Consider the following 22,501-nt stretch of genomic DNA (forward strand, 5'->3'; position numbering starts at 1 on the left):
AAAGTGTATCATGATATCAATAGGATTTAATTGAAAGACAAATTATCATAGTGAATTGTTGCCCAGTGTTAAGTAGAGCTGCAATCACAAGATAGAAATAAGTATCTGCTACTTTGGAATAACATTTCTTCTTGTTGCACATTTTAAATATCAACAGACATTTTTAATTCTACCATTGAGGATAGGAGAAAGGCCACATTAATCATCACAGCTATTGCATAAAATGTAATTTGCAAATTGGAAAATCATAAAATAACATGGAGCAGTGCAGCCAGAGATCTCTGTGGAGCTCAGTGCTGTATTTAACACTGAATTAAAATGTCCTCTGTGGCCTTTAAAACTAGGAAATGCTGGTAAAATCATCATCAACACACACACACAATGGAAATATCTATGTGCTACCTTGGAATAACTCCACATTTATTATTGTTGCCTCTGCACATCTTAAAATATCAACAGGCAATCTTGGAATGCAATTGAAAGCACTGCAGTTGTGCTGCACAGCCGATGGCTCTATCAAATGTGTACAGGCAGTGAAGTGTAATACAACCCTCTGAAGACTCAATGATTCCCACAGCCACATGCCATGCAGCTGGAAAACCATTATATCTTATCAGTGTGCAGGCAGTGTGTATAAAGAAAATAAAAAAAAGTATGATTTTAAGATGAAGCGATGTCCTTGCTGCCAAAAATAGCATGAGCAGAAAGGAGAAGAGTTATCTTTAAAACATCTGGACTGACATTTAAAAGTCTTTATATGAAAATGGAGCAGCGCTGCTTTGAAAGAAACAGTTAATTTCAAGCACAATGTGACGTTTGACAGATAGAGACTTTTAAAACTGGTTTGTTCATGAATGCATCACAGAAGATAATCATGGTTGGAGTTACTCCAGTTTTTTTGTTCTTTTCAAAAAATCCCATGAAAACAAACCCACAAGTGTCATTATCTCCAACAATCCCGTCCTGTCTGGCTCTAAGCCCCAAGTGCATTCATTCCTTCTGAAGGGTTTATTTGCAAATATCTCAGTTTTTATGTGTTTTCCAAAAATGTTTTTAATATATCCATCAAACTTCTGTTTGATGGATATATTAAAGAACTTCTGTTCTTCTGTTCATGGGGTGTCTTCATTACAAAAAAGGATTTTCATGAATGTTTTTTTCAATCAAACGGGTATTGATTTATTGACTTATTTATTATTTTTTGCAAATTACCTCTCCAGATGTAAATCTTTGGAAATTGGTCACAAATGTTTATGTCTAAAGAACTACCAACAGTAGTTTTTAACAACTATTATTACCAATAATTATTGTTGGGAACTATTTTCAGCTGTGGATTAATAGACACTGGTACATGCATACAGCAGCAGGACAGTGTATGTGGGATTGAGTAGAGAAAAGGAAAAAAGTTAACTGCTTTTGAACATGTCACCCAGATATTTTCAATATGCAGTAGTTTTTGTACAACGTCGAGCTCTGTGGCATGGATTAAAACGCTTTATCAGGCTTTGGGCGCACAGATGAGACTTATTACAATCAATTCATTGTTGGTTGTGTATTTTTCCTGGGATGAGCTGACAGTAAGATATGTGGAGACCCTCCCCAGACAGATCCTTCACTTTAATTACCTGTATTTTTCCTAGGACCCCAGTGCTGTCCATTCTGCTGGCTACATTCACGGTGTTCCCCCAGATATCATACTGTGGTTTCTGGGCTCCAATGACTCCTGCTATGACTGGACCATGGTTAATACCTGACAAAAGACACCAGGCAATCAGTGAACATTTCAGATGCATCTGCACAATCATACTAATTTTTCTGAATGGGAAATTAGTTGGCATAGTAGTATTTGCTGCACATTTAAAAACTCCAAATGTAGTATTTTATGACATTTTGCATTACCTTTCTAAAGAGTTAAAAAGACGAAGAAACAATAAAGCTCTTCTCTTCCTGGTGTCATATACGAAAGACATTAAAATACATTTTTGATATTATTGAGTGCAGCACCAAAAGGCCTTCAGCCATAAACCTGTGGCTCTCAGAATAAACAAAGCTTTTCACAACATATCATCAGAATATGAGATGAAGTGGAAGTAAATGTAATGCAGCTGAACTCTTTATCCCTAGCACTCTGCAAAGCAGGCTCTGAAGCTTTTCACAGCGCTGAGATGACACTGGGTCTCACTTCTCAGTCAATTTCCAGATTGCTGGAAATTGCGATCTGTACAAGAGCATGGGCAGCACACAGGCACGCGGCCAGTGGTTCTACCGGTCCCAGTGGGAAGGGACTTCTCTCTCTCTGATGGAGCGTTTTAGGCCCGTCTGGAAGCAGTAGGGATGTACAGTCACACACACGCACACTGCTGAGTTAATGGAGACTCCCATGCTGAGATCTTCGCAGACAGGTTGAAGGTATTGAACTCTGACTCTGATCACATGCAGGGAGCTGGGACCTGCCCACAATGCTTTCAATTTTCACTATGCCGTTGTGTTACCATGACTATACCCATGTCTTACTGAAAACGTTATTTTTGTTGTCATTAAGACATGTACTCATCTCTCTTAAGATAAAATAAAGATTCTATAAAGATAGTGAAATAACCACACAGCATACAGGTGCTCTCTAAAGATGGAAAGAAGTAGATGCATCAAGGCAAATATGTAGGTAGATTTACGTATATAGGTACATATCAGTACACAATAAATCAATGGAGTGTACAGTTAGTCGGCATTCAAGCTACAGATTTTAAGGAAACCCTGTTCTATGAACCAAACCTCCTACTGTTATTTGAAACAGATGATGGTGGATTGACAGTATTCACTTTTAATTTTTTTTTTTTTTTTTTAAATGGTAATACAGCCAACATGCAGTTTAACTGGAAGAAGTAACTAAAAAATACTAAACTGATTCTCACAGCACTTTTAAATGTAGCATTTGTGTTAAACTCACCAACTCTGAGTTTGAAGTCGTTGAAGGAGTGTTTGTTGATAACATCCAGCTTCCCCACCAAGGCGAATGCAAACTCTACCATTGTGCCTATGTGCATGTACTGCCTGTCATGCTCCTGGGACAGTAACACATTGAACTTGAGTTGGGAAAAAAGTTTGAGAAATGACAACATAAATGATTTAGCATGATTTTATTGTGTGCATGTGTGCGATGAGCCTACCTGTGACGTGTACTCAGGCCCAGGTGATGCGTTGAGCCCAGTAGCAGCCATGTAAGTACTGCCGATAGTCTTGATCTTTTCCACACCACTGAATTTAGGTTTGGACAGCAACTACACACACAAATACAAACATAACAGCTAAAACAAATGAGATTCTTTTAGAGGATGCATGTACATCCATGTGCAATAATTGACGTTTCAATATTGAACTTAACACTTTCTCTTTTTTTCCCTGAAACCTTGATTATTTCATAGGACAGATAACAGTATAGGTATATATATATATATATATATCATTTAAACAAACCAAAAATGCTCAGTGGAGTATAGCAGGGTTCCTTCTTTCACCTCTTATTTTTTTATTTAAATTAATGATATATTTCTGTTGGAATGTACTGTCTTTTATATTTGCTGATGACATGTTTTGCTGCTTTACATGAAAATGTCAGTTGACACATGAGCCATCATATCTGAATTTTTTCAGTTTGTAAAGACAATATACAAACGAAAAAGCCAAAATAATAATGGACAGCGTCAAAATCTCAGGTTCCAGTTGGCATCTTGAGTAGAGTGTGTTCACTGAATAATCACTTGTGTATTTTAACTGTTTATTACAGCTAAATGTATCCTTATGTATTGTAACACGTGTCCCACTTATCTCATTTAGATTCTCCCAATACAAAAGCAGTTTTTGAGAATGATTAGCTTTGCAGAAAGATGCGTCGGATCTGCTGTTCTCGAGAAAATACAAACTATCAATTTTCAATGTAAACATATACCAGGCTTGTGTATTCATGTATATAAATATGTACACTAAACTCAGGATTTCTCTAGCACTTTTCAGAATTTGAAGTCATTCATTCATATTGCACAAGACACTAAGGACTTTTATCTTCTGTATTGTCAGACTTCCTTTAAATGAATTGAACATAATCTTTAGGGTATCTCATTTGTTTCTTGCATTCGTGGTCCACATGTAGGATGTTGTCAAGGTTGCACGAGTGAGGGTTATTTACCTCGTCAAAATCAGCAATGATTTCATTGAGGAGTCTGAGGCACTCTAATCCTTCTTTGTTGACGTCAGATTCAGTGTAGAACTCTTTAAAGTCTGGGATGGAGGCGAACATGACACACACCAGGTCATAGGACTGGTGGTACAGATCCTGCATGACAAAATACAGACGTTAGCATGGACAGCTACAAAACAATGTCACAAAACTCCAATTGTAAATCTTAACATGGATGAAAACACACAACACGTTTCTGATGTATTAAGTAAATGTCAGATTCACATCATGTAAGTTGCTCTGTGTATATTCAAGCTAAAAAAACCTTAACGGTATTCTTAAATAAAACATCAACAGGACCAGAGAAGCAGACAAAACACAAAAGATAAACCAGACAGACAAATCAAAGTAGGCAAATCACCCAAATAACAGAGACTCTAAAATCCATTAGAGCAGCGACTTGCTCCTGGATCCTGTTCAAATGCAGGAATAAAGCCATTCGCTGAGACTTCATTCAGAATTTCTGCAGCAGAAGCATCTTTCTTATTTAAAATCCATGACCTCCATGATACCACATCCTCTAAACTTCCTAAGATGTGAAACTTTCCTTTTCACAGTTCACACTATGAGAAGCACTCAGGGGACATAACAGGATTCAGAATGATGAATGAGAAAGTCTAACAGGCACGTCAGCAAATTCACCTAGTCTGTCTCCCAAGGTTTTGTCATTGGTATAGGTAATGAATCATTCAAATACTACATTTCAAGTACCACTTTCATATACAAATTAAAAATGTACAAAATTTTGTACAATTTAAATAATTTAACTCATTACTACCTGAATTTTAGCACTGAATAGCAGCCAATTATTCAATTTACAGTACATTCCATCACGACAAAGCACTTTTTACAACTTTGCTGCTAACTGAGTTGATTTGTAATCCACTCAACAGCTAGGATTAGAATTAGAATTAAAGAAATAAAATATGGACATATTTCAGATAAATTGTATGGACTAGAAACATAGCCACGGGTACTGAAAGACCTCTCTCCTGCAACTGTTTGTCAAAATACAATCTACATGATCCTTCGTATCTTTAATGGAAAGAAAACCTAATGGGGCCTACCTCATTCTTCCAGTTGCGTGCCAGGAAATGTTCTGCAACGTGTGCAGGCAGGACATTCTCCAACAAAACCCGGTTGAGGTTCTCCATGGTTTCAATCTCCTCGCACTCCTTCTTGAACTTGTTCTTCCACAGAAAGTCTAACCTACAGTAATATTCATTCTGTTACAAGAGGACACAGAGGTGAAGAGACTGAAGGTACAGCTGTACAGCTTGCTTCCATCAAGTCACAGAGAAAAATAGAAACAGCTACAAAATGTGGTTTCCACCAAGACTTAAAGACAGAAAAGAAACGGAGACAATTTGTAACACTTGCAAAAAATGTCATAAAACTTCCACTGAGACAGACAGAAACACAGTGATTTAAGTAGCTTTGGTTAAATTACAAATAAAAACCGACAAATAATTTAGCAGCACTACATCGACAAGATGAACACGGTGTAAGACAAGACAGAGTAAAATGTTTCCATCGAGTGAGGAATGACTTTCTCTAGTGACAATCTTGTGGGTACAATCTGTAACGTGATATTTCATTTTATGCCAGACTGGGTGAAGCTCAGGTGCTCTACGGTGATGACTCTATTTAGTCCTGCTCCTGAGCAGTACACGATGAACTGATTTCATAAAGAGGATGCATCAACCAGGGAGAAACATGTTTGTAAGATGATCTAATGGAAAAATGATCAAACAGAGACTGATATGATTTGATATTAGAAATATAATTACTTGTTACGCATAGAAAAAGGGGGGTGGGGTGCGGGGTGTATGTAAACACATCACAGCAGTGTGTGTGAGACTGAACAGATTAATAAATGGCATCTGTTATTTTTGCTCTACAGACAGTTGCTCTGGCGCCTTTTCATTGAGCTGGGGACATCGATACTTTGTCTTCTGCAAATATATTTATTTTCCACTCAAACTCAATCTGCCCATATATTCATGTCTAGATGTGTGGCTCTATATCAATCCGGCAGCACTTATTGCAGGAAGCGGATCATCACATTTTCCACATTTTGTGAGACAGAGGCCTGAAGCATTCACAGAAACAGAAGTTCCCAATGGGAACTCAAAGTGTGTCAACAGCTGTGGAGCGTAACCAATTTAAATCACACTAAATAATGCATATAGTACGTACGTTCAATGTAATGTGATGCCAAACAAGTTTCCCTGAAATGCGGGCACACTTGAAATGTCCAATCATTTTGTTTGTGGGTGTAGTATCTGTTTGGCAGTGGTGCAGGATGCGTGTAGTAAAAGGTGCTGCTTCTGCTTTCACCTGTCTATCCACTCGTGTATGCTTTTTTGTGGACACAGTTTAGTCCCCACAAGGGAAAAAAAAAGTGTGCCAGCCGTGCTGTTATTTCCGCACACTGTAGAGCCCACGGGATCAGCTGCATCCCATTTAATGATAAGCTCTGATATAAAACAGAAATATTACTCTGCCCATGTCTTCTTTTACTGACTGACAGAGTGCTGGGACTTCATCCTGCATTCGAGTCTATTTTTAACCATACAAATAAAGTATAAAGGCACATTCACATGTGCATGTAGTTAATGTTACTATCTAAAACTGTACTGTAGATCCAGAGGACATTCGTGCCCTGGTTCTGGATCTTACTCAAGTCGAGTAAGTACCCAGCTATGTAGCATAACCCCAAAACTGCCAGACCAAGAATCAAACACGTCTCTTGAGTGACTAGTCTCTGGTCCCTGAATCTCCTTGCTAGTAAATCTCAAAGTCCACCTGCGCAACTTTAGCCTTGCTGATGTACATCAATGGCCCAGAGTGGCTGACGGGATACCAGACAAACTGGTCTCATGATACCTCTCTTACACAGTGTGGAACAGCTTTATGGTCTCTACTTTATTTAGTTTATCAGCTGTGCAGAACGGCTATTGCCCCCTTGCTCTGAAGTAATAAAGGTACATATATGGAAAGAGTTATAAGGCTAAGCAGTATTGTCAGTGGTCCAATTTGGTCTCTATTCACATCAAACATCTAAGGCTAGCTCTTGACAAAGTAGAAAAATACTGGCCAATGACCCCGCTGACCCGGATGCAATCCCCAGCTGCACTGCTTGTCGCTCGGCAGGGCAGTACATCAAACTGAATCGTGTTCACGCATGGGAGACCATTAAGGGTTAAAGAGATCACAGGATTGTGGAATCCCTCAACAGGGATGTGACTGCCGTGTTAAAGATAAAGCATGAGCTTCTCACAATGCAGTCCACATCTTTCAAAGGTAAAGTAGGTAATAAACAGCAACAAAAAAAAAGGTGAGTGTGCAATGGTGATGTGATACCAAAGCTGAAAACTAAATTCTTTCAGAGCTGTGAAGGTGAAAATGTGCAGAAGATGGACGATAACATCTTTCAAATTATTATAGTGTGGACTTACCTGTCTGGCAAGCACAAGCAGAGTGATGAAGAAGATAAAGAGGGAGATAGAGCCCATACTCTTCAGGTCTTTGAGAACTCCTGGTCTTGAAGGGCAGAATGTGTTTTTGCGTGGGGAAAGAGAGGCAAGGGAGGAACATAAAGATAGAGGGAAAAGTGACAAAAGTGGGGGTGAAAAGTACAAGACAGAGATGTGAGTACGAACATTAATTAAAAATTCAGATTACAATCAGTATTCTGTGACATGTGTCACATGATTGGTTAGCAGAGCGTTTTATTCCAAGCTGTCACTCGGTTAAGACTGTCACTTCTGCTTTGCTGTGACAGGAGCTTGTTTACCATTTGCATTCCGGTGGCTGAGCTTCCTTGCCGGGGTGCATTCACAAGGAACGTTTTTCAAGAGGCAATATACAACGAGATAGTGTTCACCATCTGCAGAGATTTGGCACTGTGAAGACACTTGAAGCTCTTGTGCATCCACCATCATGATGCTAAAAACAGGACACCTGTCCAGTTAGGCAGCCAATCAAGTTATAGCTACTGGGCATCTTTGTATTGAACTGTGCATGCAAACCTAGTAATCTGACGACTGCACATGATCAAACACACACAAAGCCAAAAATACTGTGAGTTTAAATCAAGATTAAAAATCTGCCTGTTTTATTTTTTTAATCTACAATGAAAGACTTTTTTTTGTAGCAGTGAAGTCTGAATTTAAGCTCTGAACGTGTGATAAGACTCACACAGGACTGGTGCATCCTAATTTCTGCAAGCACATTTTGCATATTAATGGACTCTTATTCTTATCTAGGGCAGAGCTCAGCAGACAACTGAGAAAACAGCCTGCAAGTTCTACACTTGCCTGTTTCATTATCTAATCAATTCTTTACACAGAATGAATGGCAATGACTGAAGACAGACAGTTTCACATGATGATAGACGATGGAGAGCACACAAACAGGAAACGCAATTATGGATTCAAACGGAGCTATGCTGAAAACTCCACCCATTACTCAGGCACATATAATGACAGTCATTGATCTCAACATGACGCTGTAATAATCAAGTTTACATTTTACCAAAAAAAATGAACAGCATTAGAACAGCATTAGCACTAGAATTAATAGTCACCTACATCGTTGCTTCAATGCTCTTCTGCTTTTAAAATGTCAAACTTTCGAAATTTCCTCAATTTTCTTGTCAGGAACTGCTGGGTCGGTCATCCCAAAACTAAGTTAGGATCATCAACAGACTTCAGTGATTGTTGGCTCTTTTTATATGTCAATCGGATCAATTACATTCCCCAATCAATTTCTATCAATACAGCTACAAATTAAGTCACGTTTAACATGTCCTCATTGTAGGTCAAAAGCTACAAGAAATGTTTCCAAATGTTGCGACAGTAAATGTATATACCTCAACTGAGAATCAGTATATAGTACGGACCACAACTATTTTAAAGAAAATCTAATAAGAAGCAAGCAATAAAAATCATCCAAAACTAAAAAAAACAACAACTCTCCTTCAGGTGAACGATAAAATATGTTTAAGAAGAAAAGGTTGTTAGAAAAGACCAAAGCTTTTGGAATTGTCAATTCTATACTTAACACTTTACCATTTTACATTACTGCTGACCAAAGCTGTGTGAAATTTATTGACTTAGCAGGAGGGCAAACTCCTGTAAAATCACAACATGCTCTTTGAATTTCATTGGACAGAAAAGTCAATAACCCCAAAAGACAATGTCCGTTCTCTACTGGAAATCAGACAATTTATATTTGAACTGTTAGTGACTCGTTTGTTTACTGACAATGAATCATTGGTGCTGCAGGCTGCAAGAAGTTTTGTTTTGGAAATTACATCCAGAAGACTTTGATATGCAAGTAGGGCTTCCAGCAATTAATCAGAAAGTCTCACAATTTTCCAGTGAGACAACAATGCAGGTCACAATGTGCAAATACTTATTCTACTATTCACTCTATTGAGCATCTGCAGAATTTGTCTGTAGGTCATCACTACAATCTCTCGTGGCTGAGTTGTACAAGTTCACAAAAAAGGAGTATCATTTTCTTTAGTACATTGTTAACAACATATCATTTCATTTCTATAACTGAAAAATACAGCCCAACTGATACCAGTCACTTATGTTATCATTTTTGTCATTATAATTACAATAATAATATGAGTGTTGGTGTGACACTTGAGGGGACTAGAGACCCGTCCACACAGGCATCTAACTGGATCTAACTGGACCTCAGATTGAATGCACTTATTGAAAGTCGCTTTGGACAAAATCGTCAGCATGTAATGTAATAATGTAATGGACCAAAGTAACATTTGCAGCTACAATGACATGCTGTTTATCATTCTGCAGCAAAGTAGTTCATTAGCCATCTAGTCTGTTAATTGATGTTAGCAGTGCACTTTCCCCTGCTGAAACTTTGTTTGGTCACTCGTTTTAGGACAAGACGTGTTCATGTTTTTAAGTTAGGTAAGGAGGAGATTTTGGCAGCAAAACTAGTGTGTGTTGTTGTTCAAAGTCTGAGGTTGTGTATCCAGCTGCTGTCTGGCTCAGTGTCACTCTGCTCTGCCTATGACAGAATAATGACATTTCTAATTTATCCAAGATTCCCTTGGCTGTATAAACAACATTATGTCAAATAATGAAAAACTAAGGATGCCATCATGGAACAAATTTCTATTAACATGGATTTACATTTTGTAACTCAATTATTTCACCTACACAAACCTTATCATCATTCAGTGCAGACTCTAAAATGACACTGACATTTCATTGACCTTATACGCAACAAGTGCTCTTGCTTTCCACCAAAGCTGTAGGGAAAACACTGACTTGATGCGACGTGATTGGAGCTCACAGCAGAGAGTTCAAACTAGCTCCATGTATGATTTTTAGTTTCATCAGATGCTACTAGATATTGTCAGTAATTGCTGTTATTAAAAGCAACTCCAGTCATTTTTCACTGACCTCCTTATATGTAAAGGTTAAAATGAGACAAATGGAAAATTATGTGATGGAAGAACAATGTTCAGAAGACCAGACAAGGTAAACTACCTTCTGTGTAGTTGTACTCCGAATAGCAGAGAAAACTGGCTGTGTACATTTGCAGAAAATCCATCCACACCTAGTATTTCCATATATTGGTAAAATGTTTACATTAAATGTATATTTGTCTTACAAGTTTGTCACTATTTGTCAGTTTAACAAGTTTAACTTGTCTGATTTTGGCTTTCATCGGGTATAAAGTAATTAGAAACCATCTGAGTCGATTGTGACAATCTGTATAAATTGCATAACATTACATTACCCTAAATTAAATACCGTTTAAACAAATAACTGAAAGCCTCTTTGCTAATCAAATCTACAAGAAGTGTAACAGATAAACAGGAGTTTGATGTGTAATATGCTCGGGTGTAAATCAAAAGTCATGCTTCATACTTCATACTTCCAATATACTGTACCATATAGCATCTACAATACACTGACCACTGTAGATCAACACTTTAGGAAAAAGCTTGAACACAGAAGGTATCACAGCTGGCCAGCATTAAGACGAGCCAAGCTATCACTGGGTTGTTGATGTATACTGCATGTTTTCTATAGTTTTCAAGGCTTAACTATAGGGGCTTTGAGTGGGCAGTGTTTGAAAGAAAGAAATAGGTTCGGGAGAAAATACAGGCATTGAGAAAAACAGTTTAAGTGGTTCTGGCACCTGCAAAGGATGGCCCCCTTAGGTGCCTCCATTTAGAGCTATTCTTGCCTCGCGTAGCTGGAAGAAGACCTTGAGGTAGACCTCTTTTCTCTCTATATCATGGTTTTCCATTTACTCAGAATCCCACAGGATTAATATCAGATGGCCATTGTCTCAACATAACTGCCTTTTCTCTTCTCAGGCTACCTCGACACTCTCTCTCCACCCACCTTGACTCGTTATAACCTTCTCTGACGCTTTCTGAACAGTATCTGTTTGTCACGGTGCACCTACCTGTCCAGGCTTTCAGTCTTGTACAGATATTTGCTATATTCATCCAGCAAAGAGGCATGTGTTTGTAGAATGATGATGTTGTAAACCACCACGGCTGTCAACATGATGATCATCTTCAGCTCGTAGTTTATCCTCAGGAACACAGAGCAAGAGATGAGGCCCAGGATACAACTATAAATTAAATACTAGAGAGACAAAAAAGGAGACAGATTGATTGACTTATCCAAGTTAGCAAGGATAATAATGAATTTATAGAGAGTCATGATAATGGTAATCTTTACTTACAGGAAGGTAGAAATTGTTTTTGCCTGTGAAGGCCAGTAGTTGTCCATTAAGGTAAAACAGTGTTTCATTGGATGAATTGTAAACAGGAACAGGAGGCAACAAATTGTCTTCCAAAAAGAACTAGAACAGAAGAACACAAGGTCAACAGAAATTAAGGCTTTGTCATGTTTGGTCAGTGCTAAAATTATCTTTCTATTCAATTCAAGCACAGAAGAGAAAAACACACACACAAACAATTCACATGCAAATCATAAACACACTTTCTCCGTCTGCTAGCCTTGCACATCAGCATGTGAAAAGACAAACTAGTCTACATTATACTTGCAGGAGGGAAATAGAGTCTTGTTAGATAAGAGGCCAATAGTGACAACCATTCAATAATGTCCTTTAAAGTGAACCTGTGGGATAAAATGAAGATTGCTGCCCCACTGAGCAAAGCCAAGTTAATTTGGCTCATCCGCCCTGAGCGACTGACCCACGTCAGGCCCAAAACAAGATTATAATCTCTGGAATCGATTTGTGTGAAGGTCTAAACCAGGGTCCTGACACCATGCTTTATCACGCAACTTCCCCACAAGCCTCAGGCTACTATTTCACCTTTATCCAAGCCTTTTTATTTTTTCCTTTCCAGAACTAGACCTCTATCAGATAAATCTGAAAATTGATGGAGAAGAGTAGAATAGCAATAAAATGGTGATATACAATATCCCCTTATCACTACATGCAAATGGCTTAGCCACTATTAGGCGGGGAAATCATAATGAAAAAGCTAAGTGAAATACTGCTTGGCAAAAGAAAACAATACAAAGAAAATATTTTTCTGCAGTTGATTATGTGTTGGAATATCCAGTTAGTTTGAGGCATAATAAACAACAGAAATGGAAAACAGAGATAAATACTACATTAAAATGCTAGTGCACCCACAGCCCATAACTATGATGACTGAGACATATTTACCACTGTGGAGCCACATCATTTTTTATTGTTGCAAAAAATAAAGATTTTACTTGTTTTCATATTAAGTACACCCAGTAAGACAGCACTATTAATTTAAGTTTGTTTAATGAATACGGATATGATTTTGCAGAAGAAATTCCTGGTTCCTATTTGTTTACATCACCAGAGGCCAATTTATTATATTTGGGACAACATGTTGCATTCCTTTACTTCTAATTACACTGCAGTTACTAATAAGTGGGGTGTCATCTGAAGGGGTGTGATACTTCACGTCTAGTTATGCCCAATTGGTGTTACCCCTCCCCCTCCGCAGTACCTGCATTTTGAAGCTTACCATGTTGAAGACTGCCATTATGAGTATTAGAGCTGTCGTTGTCATGGTGAGAGTGATGCGGGGCCATGGCTTGTTGGCTATAATGACTGATGACCTCAGCAGCCACATCCAAGAAGTGGAGGCGCTTTTACTGCAGTGCTACAGGGACACGTACACACAACAGCACACAAAAACAAGAATGAGTCAAAGCACAAGAGGACTCTGGAGCTGAGATATTAAAGGCCACTGACACATTCAAAGGCACACAGAAGAAGAAGCACCAAGGAACACAAGCACAAGTGAACTAATTACAATAAGTAAATGACGCACATGTGCCTATGAGCAAAGGTCCAATAACAAATTAATTATTTCTACTGAGGAAGGACTCTTTTTGTAAAAGAAAATGAACAATACATAACACGTTATCACACTGAAGCACCTATTACTGATTAACTCCTAATTACCTCAGCGGTGCCAATGGACAAGTTCAAGAGGCATACAATTATGAAAATAGAGGTCGTATCAAATTAATGATGCATGCTGCAATATTTTTCAGACTATGTGCAATAACCACACTAAGAAAATAACCAGTACAAGTGATTTCATCATTTATAAAATGATGCAAGTAACCTGTATATATATGTAGCTTCCAACAAACCATATAGTTTCACTTTAATGATGATTTTCTAACTTTCATTAGAGCCAAAGCAAAGCTGAAGGGACTGTGAACTAGCTTCCACCTCCTGCATCACTAATCAAGTCATTATAACTGAGGGCAAAAGTTGTATGTATGTATCAGCAGCACACACTGTGCAACCATTGTCTTCATTTTAATCCAGCAATAAATCTTTACAGACGTCACACTATATAACATTGTTTTAATAATGTTAGTACTGTTTCTAACTGAATTTGAAACATGTGAAAATGAAAAATCTTCCCATGCTTTAGCAAATGTTGCAGTCAATTATTTTTCCTCTTTGCAGCGCTGCTTTCAGCTGAATGTGTTTCATTGCGAGACAATGGCAGTGAAACCTTAAATCACTTGCTTGGTCATCTCAAGGCACTATCTGAGGATTGCTGGGGCTGAGTGGATGTGACATTTGAATAGCTCAGAGACGTACATTATAATACAATAAAATAAGGATGGCAGACTGTATTATGCACGAGCGGGAATACCAGAAATGAAGAGCTAAAGAGGCACATTTTGTTTTGTAAACAAGGCATTTGTGCACAATTTCCCCCTCTAGTCTAACAGTTCAAATAATGACTTGAATAAAACATGTGAATGAGAATTAAAAGACAAAGTAAGAGAGTCTGTTAGGATTGATTTAAGTAGAAAAATTAAGCTATACAGTCACAGAATCAGCAGAATATGCAAGTCAGTTCATCAAATAGGCATGTTTGACCTTTAAAAAAAAAGGGGTAACCCCTAAACAGAGTCAAGATTTCTGCAAGAAACGGTATGTAGGTCAATATCTTACTTTGTACTTTGTTTTTCCGTTGCCAGTCACAGTATATATTGAGACACACTGTTATTGTTCTGCTGCGACTGACAGGCTGGTCAAACTGCCTGATGTCCAAACGTTATCCAAATTATATTAGGATCTGCAATCTGCATGCACCATTATTGCATCATACTTTATCACAATTTTATGGAAGTCCTGACAGTTCATTTAAAGGCAAAGTTTCTGAATGCAGTGGGCATTTCTCGGTGGACTGAGATATTGACACTTTGTCAATGCGTATATAGCACCTAGCCCAGCCTGATAATAAAAAAAAAGAAGAAGAAAAAAGATGAAATTCTCACTTTTTACATATGGGATCTGAAATATCTGATATCTTATTTGGATAGCAGGTGTATCTTAAAATGCTATAATGGAAGGGAAGAGATCCTTGTGTGGTTGATCTCTTGTAACAAAAGGCTGGGACAAAGGAACTGAATGTCCTCTTAAAGCTGCAAGACACAGCTATAGCACTGTGCCAAAGAAAATACATGCATATGGATTTTGGAGTCTAATGTTGCTATTTACAAAGGATCCGTGAACTACAGGCTGATTCTGGTTTAGTATACAGGACATCTAGAATAAGCTGCTATGGGTGCCAGCAAATTCCACAGTAGCAGGCAATGACAAGACATGAATTAAAGCAAAGACTACAATGCCAAACAGAGTTGACAAAAGACAGCAGGAGGCATTTCAACATTAGCTATTTAGCGTTGTGTTTTGTTTTTGAGCCTTGGGCAACATCCACAGGGAGCAAAGTTCAGAGCCAAGCAGCAGCTTCTCACTTGCAAAGAACTAAAGATCAGACACTGGGTGCAATGGGTTGTATAGGCCTGCGGCTTGTGGAGTTTTATAGCACCTTTAATGTTTTAATAGTCATTATCTTTTTTTCTGGTCTTTCATTTATTATTTCAAGACAGTGAGTAATACACAAGGGAGTTGGGGGAGGGTATGAGCCCTAGACTATCTTACAGTGGTTAGAAACTGTGGTGGCCTCTATTTCTTCTATTTCAAAAGGTGTGAGGGCACTGAACTAATTTAGGGGGACTTAACCCTCTTTTAAATGTATCAAAGACCACCTAGAATGAATCAATGCAAATATATAAAGTACTCTGTAAAACCAAGAATCACAATCACCAGATCTAGCTGTTGTGATTGCTGTGTAATGAAGAAAATAACTACACCATGAAGATAAAGATGAAAAAAACTTTAGTCTGATATTTCAATAAGTGATCTATGCATATCTAGGATGAGTTAAAGGATGATTATCTCCTGAAGTTATGCATGGGGTGTCTAAGGAACATGGAGGGGAGTAGGAGCACCCGTTTCAGGCACAGGGTCAGGATTAATCGTTTTGTCCTAATGTCACACCAGAGTGGCACTTGTGTTAACCTGAGGTGTACTTAAGCCAACAACAAGGGCACTTAATGGGCTGTTAAGATGAACAGATGGGCACTTGGACCACTCATGTGCCTTTTATATGACATTAGGGCAAACATTAAGCACACAAGTGTATCATTAGAGAGCGTAAAATACAGGTTTTAATAAAAAAAGGAAACTTAAAGAACACAAAAAGGGCACTACTAAACAAATTATGTTTGCAGTAAATGGATTTACTCACCAGAAAGTGTCCAATAAAACATATGAAGAGGATCAAAGAAAGGATAAGAAAAGCCATCCCAAAGGAAATCCCCAAGACAGTTGTCCTAAAGAAAATCATCAAGTTTAATTCACTGAAATTTAAATGTCATTGTGCTAAATGTCATTAGCTCAAAATGAATGATCAAGGCACAGAAACATTTGCTAATTGTTGTCTATAACAAAAATACATTGCAATTTTACTTGTGTATTACTTTGAAATAAAGCACACCTACTTTGGAAGGACGAGAATCTGCACAATAAAAATGCAGAAAAATATCAAACAGGCGCAGGTGACATAGTATTTGAAGGCTGGCAAGGTTGTTGCTCTGTACTGAAAGGAAAAAGAGAAGGTCAAGTTGCAACAAAAGGCTTTTAAAACTGATATCGAAGCTACCTTAAAAGCTTCACCGTGCACTCAGACAACACAATGATCCCTGTAATTTACAAGGTTTCTGTGTTATCTTAGTATGAAGAGGTATGTTCTGTAACCGTCTTTGAAACAACTACTTGTACTGCCTCTTACCTCCTTCTCCAAGGATTTGTTGTGAAAAAATAATGATATTCTTTGGATGTCCTCGGACTTGAGCCACTGTCTGGAAAAATAAAAAAAACATACTTATGGAGCAGATAAAAACGAGAACACAGGCAGTGAAAAATAGTTGTCCAGGATTTAAAGAGGCAAGTATTTAAAACAATACATTAGTTCATATAATGTGCTTTGATGTGTCATATTTGCCATGTTTCATCTATTACAGTTTTAGAAGACTTTTGGCATATATTTTACTTTGTTGCACAATAATATTAAAATGACCAGCATAGTTTGTTTATTTCAATGAGTCCTTACTTCTGCGAGTTTATCCCATCAAAGGTCCTGATCATCCTCTCGTTAAGTTCCTCCTCAAACCGTTTCTTCTGAGACTTTGTTCTTTAATGGGCAACAAGAAGAAAAAAGAGACAGAGTTTCTTTTAAGTTCACATAACATTAGTCACACACATCAAAGCCTCTAGCAGAAGTCTAGTCTTATTAAACATCTTGTCGTCTGTCTCTGCACTGTTAAGGGATGAGGATAATCCTGCCAAAGAAAATTGTGCTGGAGCTGTAAAATGAGCAGCTTGCCTTTCTGATCTCCTCTGGAAGTGATACTGCCCCATCGGCACATCCTAGACACAGAACAAGAGGAGAGAGATGGGTTACAAGCTTCAGATGAACTTTCCCAGCACCTAAATCACAACGTAGGCCGACATGTATAGCAAAAATTACATACGGCAGTGTTGATCTTCCCATTCTCATTAGTCATACTGTCTCTGTGGTGCAGGTTGGCAAAGGGTTTGGCTGCTCCCCAGGACTCCAGGTAGCGGGTCATCCTGACTGAGGCTCTCATCTTTGCTCCGTCTAGAGTGTGTCTGGGACGGTAATGATGCTGTGGGCTGCGACGCTCCACCTGGACAAAAATAGAGACAATGTCATCTTATGACATTATAGTCAGTGTCAAATACTTATTTTCAGTGAATGTGATGGATGTGCTACGGTACCTTTGGGTTAATAACCAGATAAGTGATCACTCCATGTTCCTTTAGGTAAGGATCTCTTTCTTGTCCATCCCCATCTTCCACTTTATAGGAACCATTCAGGTGCTCCAGTGTCACTGAGGTGATGTGGACTCGCCTAGCAATGAACAGAGCTATCAGGGCTCAAAATACCACATACATATTCACAAAACTGCACACAAAATTTGAGCTGTGCACGTAATTCTCAGCTCTTCAAGCACCGGTGCACATAACTTGGTAGAAAATATGTGTAAGGGTATGGCATCCATTTTCTGATGCAGGGAAAAGCAAATTTATAACTGATAGTGTCGCAGTGTGTAAAGAGGACATTGACCAACATGGTCTCACAGGAATCCGTGAAATAGCCACGGATTTGCTTAACTCAAAATCCGTGGAATAGCCACGGAATCACTCAAATTTCCGTGAAACTGACACGGATTTCACTACAATGCAAGTTAATGACACATGTCATATTCCGCGGCTCATTTTCGCGTCACTAAAAATGAGAGAACTGTCCGCCATGTTTTTTGTTCTGACCACCAGAACCTTGAAAGTCACGTGACTTGGAACAAACCAATAGGAAAAAATATCCATGGAATAGCCACGGGATATGACTGTCATTAACTTGCATTGTAGCGAAATCCGTGTCAGTTTCACGGAAATTTGAGTTATTCCGTGGCTATTCCACAGATTTTGAGTTAAGCGAATCCGTGGCTATTTCACGGATTCCTGTGAGACCAGGTTCACATTGACAGTGCTGTTCAAGCCAGCTGCAGCCACCACACTGTGGTGAAGTCTGTTTTAAGTTAGTTTTAAGACATTCACTTGAACCCAAATTCATCGTCTTGCTCAGCTTCACCCGATGTTGGCATTAGGAGGACGGTAAGCGATTTTAACTGCTGGGGGCCGAATCATGGATCATCAATTGCTTTGTCTTATTTGTATGGCCATATAAAATGTCTAGCTTCACTTTACATTGCTTTTGCTACTTTCAGTTGGATGTGGCTGTGTCAGATGTGCAGTAAAAAGAAAAAAACAAACTGACCAGGAAAAAAGTTTTGCTGCATGCCATTTTGAAAAGTTATGCAGATAAAGTGTGATAAAGTAAAGATATCACAAAGAATTTCTATAAATAGCCCACAATACTAGTATGCATATTACCGTTTGTAAAAAGAAGTACTTCTGCTTCACTTCCAGTTCACTCACCCTGGTACACCTCCTGCTTCCATATGATTTGCCAGTGTGACATCATGTGACCAAACATCATACTGCCACTTCTGAAGTCCAATTACACCACAAAGGACATTCCCAGAATGCACGCCGACACGCATGTTGATGTCAACCCCAGTGGCATCTCGCACTTTCCTGTCATGCACCAAAAGCCAAGTGTTAATAATGTGGAATCATCACCTATACCATATACCTTGTTAAAAAAAAGAGACGCCATGCCTCACTCTGTGGCCTTTAAGGTGCTAATTTCAAAATGTTCTCAATTAAGGTCTTTCTCTCTCTCCATGGATTTTGTCACAGCCCCCTCCCCATTGTCTCAGTCTGATGCCTTAAGGAGAGACCAAACCTCCCACTTACCTCCACATATTGATGTCGCTAAATTGGCAATCAGGAACAAGTCTCTACATCTGAGCTAGTGCTTAGCAAGTACTTATCATTATAGGCAGGGATGCTTTAAAACATGTAGTTAGAAAAGCTCTGAGTTTAATGGCATATCCGAAAAATTTTTGAAATGCAGGTATTCAAAAGTAGTAACTGAAATTTCTAGGAGTGTAATGAGACTCTTTAGAATATGCAAGGCGTAGCTGAGTTTACAGTCACAAGAATCAACATGAGGAAAATATTTTCTACTGTGAGAGCATTGTATGTATGATCAATGAGCCTCTGCTGCGCATGTTTCTTCATCATATATCTACATACATTTTTATTCCTGGTCATATTTTCACATATTTTTACATCGCTAATGCCAAAGATCTACCCAACACCAGTTCTGCAGAGTTGTGGGGTGTTTATATGATTAACTAAGATCGATTGTAAAGTTAAGGAAAACACAAGTCAAATTCCAAAAATAGAACTGTCGCAGCACTGTTATGTAACTTGCACTTACTTGATGGCCTCACACATGTCCAGCCCCATTTTCACACAGTTCTTAGCATGGTTGGGCAGAGACTCCGGCAGGCCAGACACACAGTAGTAACAGTCGCCAAGGATTTTGATCCTCATGCATTCATTTTCCTGCATATAAAAAACACCAGCTCAGACACACAGAGATCAGAGTCAGATAAAGGTCCCACTGACAGTACAAACAGCATATTTATTGAATCATACAACCTTTTAAAAGGAAGATCCACATTTTTTTAGTGAAAATGCCTTATACAGTAGGTTATGCTTTATTAATATTTATTAGCAGTCTCTATATTCTTTATCATCAGTTTGTCCATGTATGACATAACATAAGCAAAAGGAGAGAAGCTCTTACTTAAATTATTTTAGAGGCTTTTATCTAAACTTGACACTGTATGTTTAACAGTTATACTTATGATTGCTGCACTGCAAATACATGTGAGGTGAAATCATCTATGTTTGACCAGGTTCTTTCAGGAATAAGAAAAAATAATACAAATGCAAGATACATCACCAAATGCTTATTTACTACAATGTAAAGCAGTTGATTTTACCCTTCACATGATTGAAGTGTAAAGTCCAAAAGTCCATTAATAAATGCTTACCTTAGCAATTTGATCAAATTTGCCAAACAGCTCATTCAGCATGTGCACCAGCTCTCCAGGTGAGCAGTCACTTGCCAGCCGTGTGAATCCCACTATATCAGCATACAGTATACTAGAGATGAAAAAAAAAAGGTCAATATACTACAATACAATGATTTTTCAAGTTTGAAAGTAAACCATAGCTTTCCAAATAATGAATACATGTGATCTGCCATGTATTAAAATATGTACTCTTAGGGTGCTTTCAAAAAGAGGTGGTCTCGGTCTGCTTGATTCCGCACCAAATGCCAACCTCTGGTGCGGTCCCTCTGGTGAGAACGCAAACCTGGACCAACTGAGGTCTAAACGAACTATTCGAAATGCATCAATGCTTAATTTGCGTGCTGCATGGATATTCCCCTACATTCTTTCAGCAGTGGCGCAAATCGTGTCATGACCTATCAACACATGGCTAATTTGAAATGTAACCAATGAAATTACTTATTTTGACACAGCTTTTTGACACACATTTGCGTCGCTGCTGAATGAATGTAGGGGAAACACTGGTATGAAATGAATTTAATCTGTAATATACATGTTTCATTCGGTACAACCCCATACATTTCAAAATACTTCTCAGAGTAGCATACTGATAACAATATCATCCACTGTGTTCAATAACTGTAGAATCTCACCATGTCTCAAACCAAGCTTAAAGTAGAATTTAACCCATTGAAGCCTGGAAAGCGGATACGTCGTTTTGTAGTATTTGTATAAGCTCTCAAATACTTGAATTTCATTTCTATCCGCTACAGAGGTTGAAAAATCTATTATTTAGTAGAAGCGTTGACACTTCTGTTGAATTTCCAGAAAAACTTCAGGTTTTAGGGGCTTATTTTAAAATCGCTCAGAGGTTTTACATGCGTTTTAGGCCTCAATGGGTTAATTAAATCTTCCAAACGAGCCATAGCCTATTCTTGCTTGTCGTTTCGTTTCGTTATTAGGGCTATAACGGAAATGTGCTTGTCTCATCATCAGCAGGATTCATTCAGCTGCCTGAAATGACGCGATATGCGCCTTCGGCAGGTCCAATACATCCGATGATTGTTCTCCAGCTGCAGCCGCAACTCATTCCGGAACTGGATATTTTGCCAGAAATGGGTAATGCTGACGATATAAAAAGCAAGGACCAGCGCAAGAAACAGTGTGCGAACGTGTCGCTCCATTGTGAAAGTTGAAATTGGCGCTTATTTCCACCGGAAGATGACGAAAAGTCATTCAGACCAATGTGGTTCGTTTGCATGTGTGAACGCGGACCACATGCAGTCTGTATGATACAATGTAAGAATTAACTGCCTGGTGCGGACCAAATAATCAAACTAGCGGTGTGAAAGCACCCTAAGGGTGCTTTCACACCGCTAGTTCGATTATTTGGTCCGCACACCGCTAGTTCGATTATTTGGTTCGCACCAGGCAGTAAAATTGTTACATTGTAGCATACAGACTACGTGTGGTCCGCGTTCACACATGCAAACGAACCACATTGGTCTGAATGATGTTTCGTCATCTTCCGGTGGAAATAACGCCAATTTCAACTTTCACAATGGAGCGACACGTTCGCACACTGTTTCGTGCGCTGGACCTTGCTTTTTATATCATCAACATTACCCATTTCTTGCAAAATATCCAGTTCTAGAATGAGTCGCGGCTGCAGCTGGAGAACAATCATCGGAAATAATGGATCCGGCGAAGGCACATATCACGTCATTTCAGGCAGAGGGGACGCGCTATTTTCACCAATGCTGTCCTGCTGATGTGGATGATATTGTTATCAGTA

The 22,501-nt window shown here is 38.6% G+C and overlaps 1 protein-coding gene across 3 annotated transcripts in view; it reads right to left on the reverse strand.

The window, feature by feature from the left end:
• Positions 1–22,501, reverse strand: part of adcy2a (adenylate cyclase 2a) — a 68,344-nt gene that overhangs the window by 911 nt on the left and 44,932 nt on the right. For all 3 annotated transcript variants that reach the window (XM_059338343.1, XM_059338342.1, XM_059338344.1), the window contains 19 exons: positions 20,686–20,797; positions 20,064–20,191; positions 19,154–19,312; positions 17,933–18,065; positions 17,665–17,841; positions 17,517–17,560; positions 17,244–17,324; positions 16,923–16,992; positions 16,633–16,730; positions 16,380–16,464; positions 13,278–13,415; positions 11,987–12,106; positions 11,702–11,886; positions 7,696–7,780; positions 5,302–5,460; positions 4,184–4,330; positions 3,168–3,278; positions 2,948–3,062; positions 1,626–1,750 (listed from right to left, as the gene is read on the reverse strand). In XM_059338343.1, the coding sequence (XP_059194326.1) occupies positions 1,626–1,750; positions 2,948–3,062; positions 3,168–3,278; positions 4,184–4,330; positions 5,302–5,460; positions 7,696–7,780; positions 11,702–11,886; positions 11,987–12,106; positions 13,278–13,415; positions 16,380–16,464; positions 16,633–16,730; positions 16,923–16,992; positions 17,244–17,324; positions 17,517–17,560; positions 17,665–17,841; positions 17,933–18,065; positions 19,154–19,312; positions 20,064–20,191; positions 20,686–20,797 (2,272 nt within the window). The remainder of the gene's footprint in view (positions 1–1,625; positions 1,751–2,947; positions 3,063–3,167; positions 3,279–4,183; positions 4,331–5,301; positions 5,461–7,695; positions 7,781–11,701; positions 11,887–11,986; positions 12,107–13,277; positions 13,416–16,379; positions 16,465–16,632; positions 16,731–16,922; positions 16,993–17,243; positions 17,325–17,516; positions 17,561–17,664; positions 17,842–17,932; positions 18,066–19,153; positions 19,313–20,063; positions 20,192–20,685; positions 20,798–22,501) is intronic.

This window comes from Centropristis striata, chromosome 8, assembly GCF_030273125.1.
Source record: "Centropristis striata isolate RG_2023a ecotype Rhode Island chromosome 8, C.striata_1.0, whole genome shotgun sequence".
In the NCBI taxonomy this organism is placed as follows: domain Eukaryota; kingdom Metazoa; phylum Chordata; class Actinopteri; order Perciformes; family Serranidae; genus Centropristis; species Centropristis striata.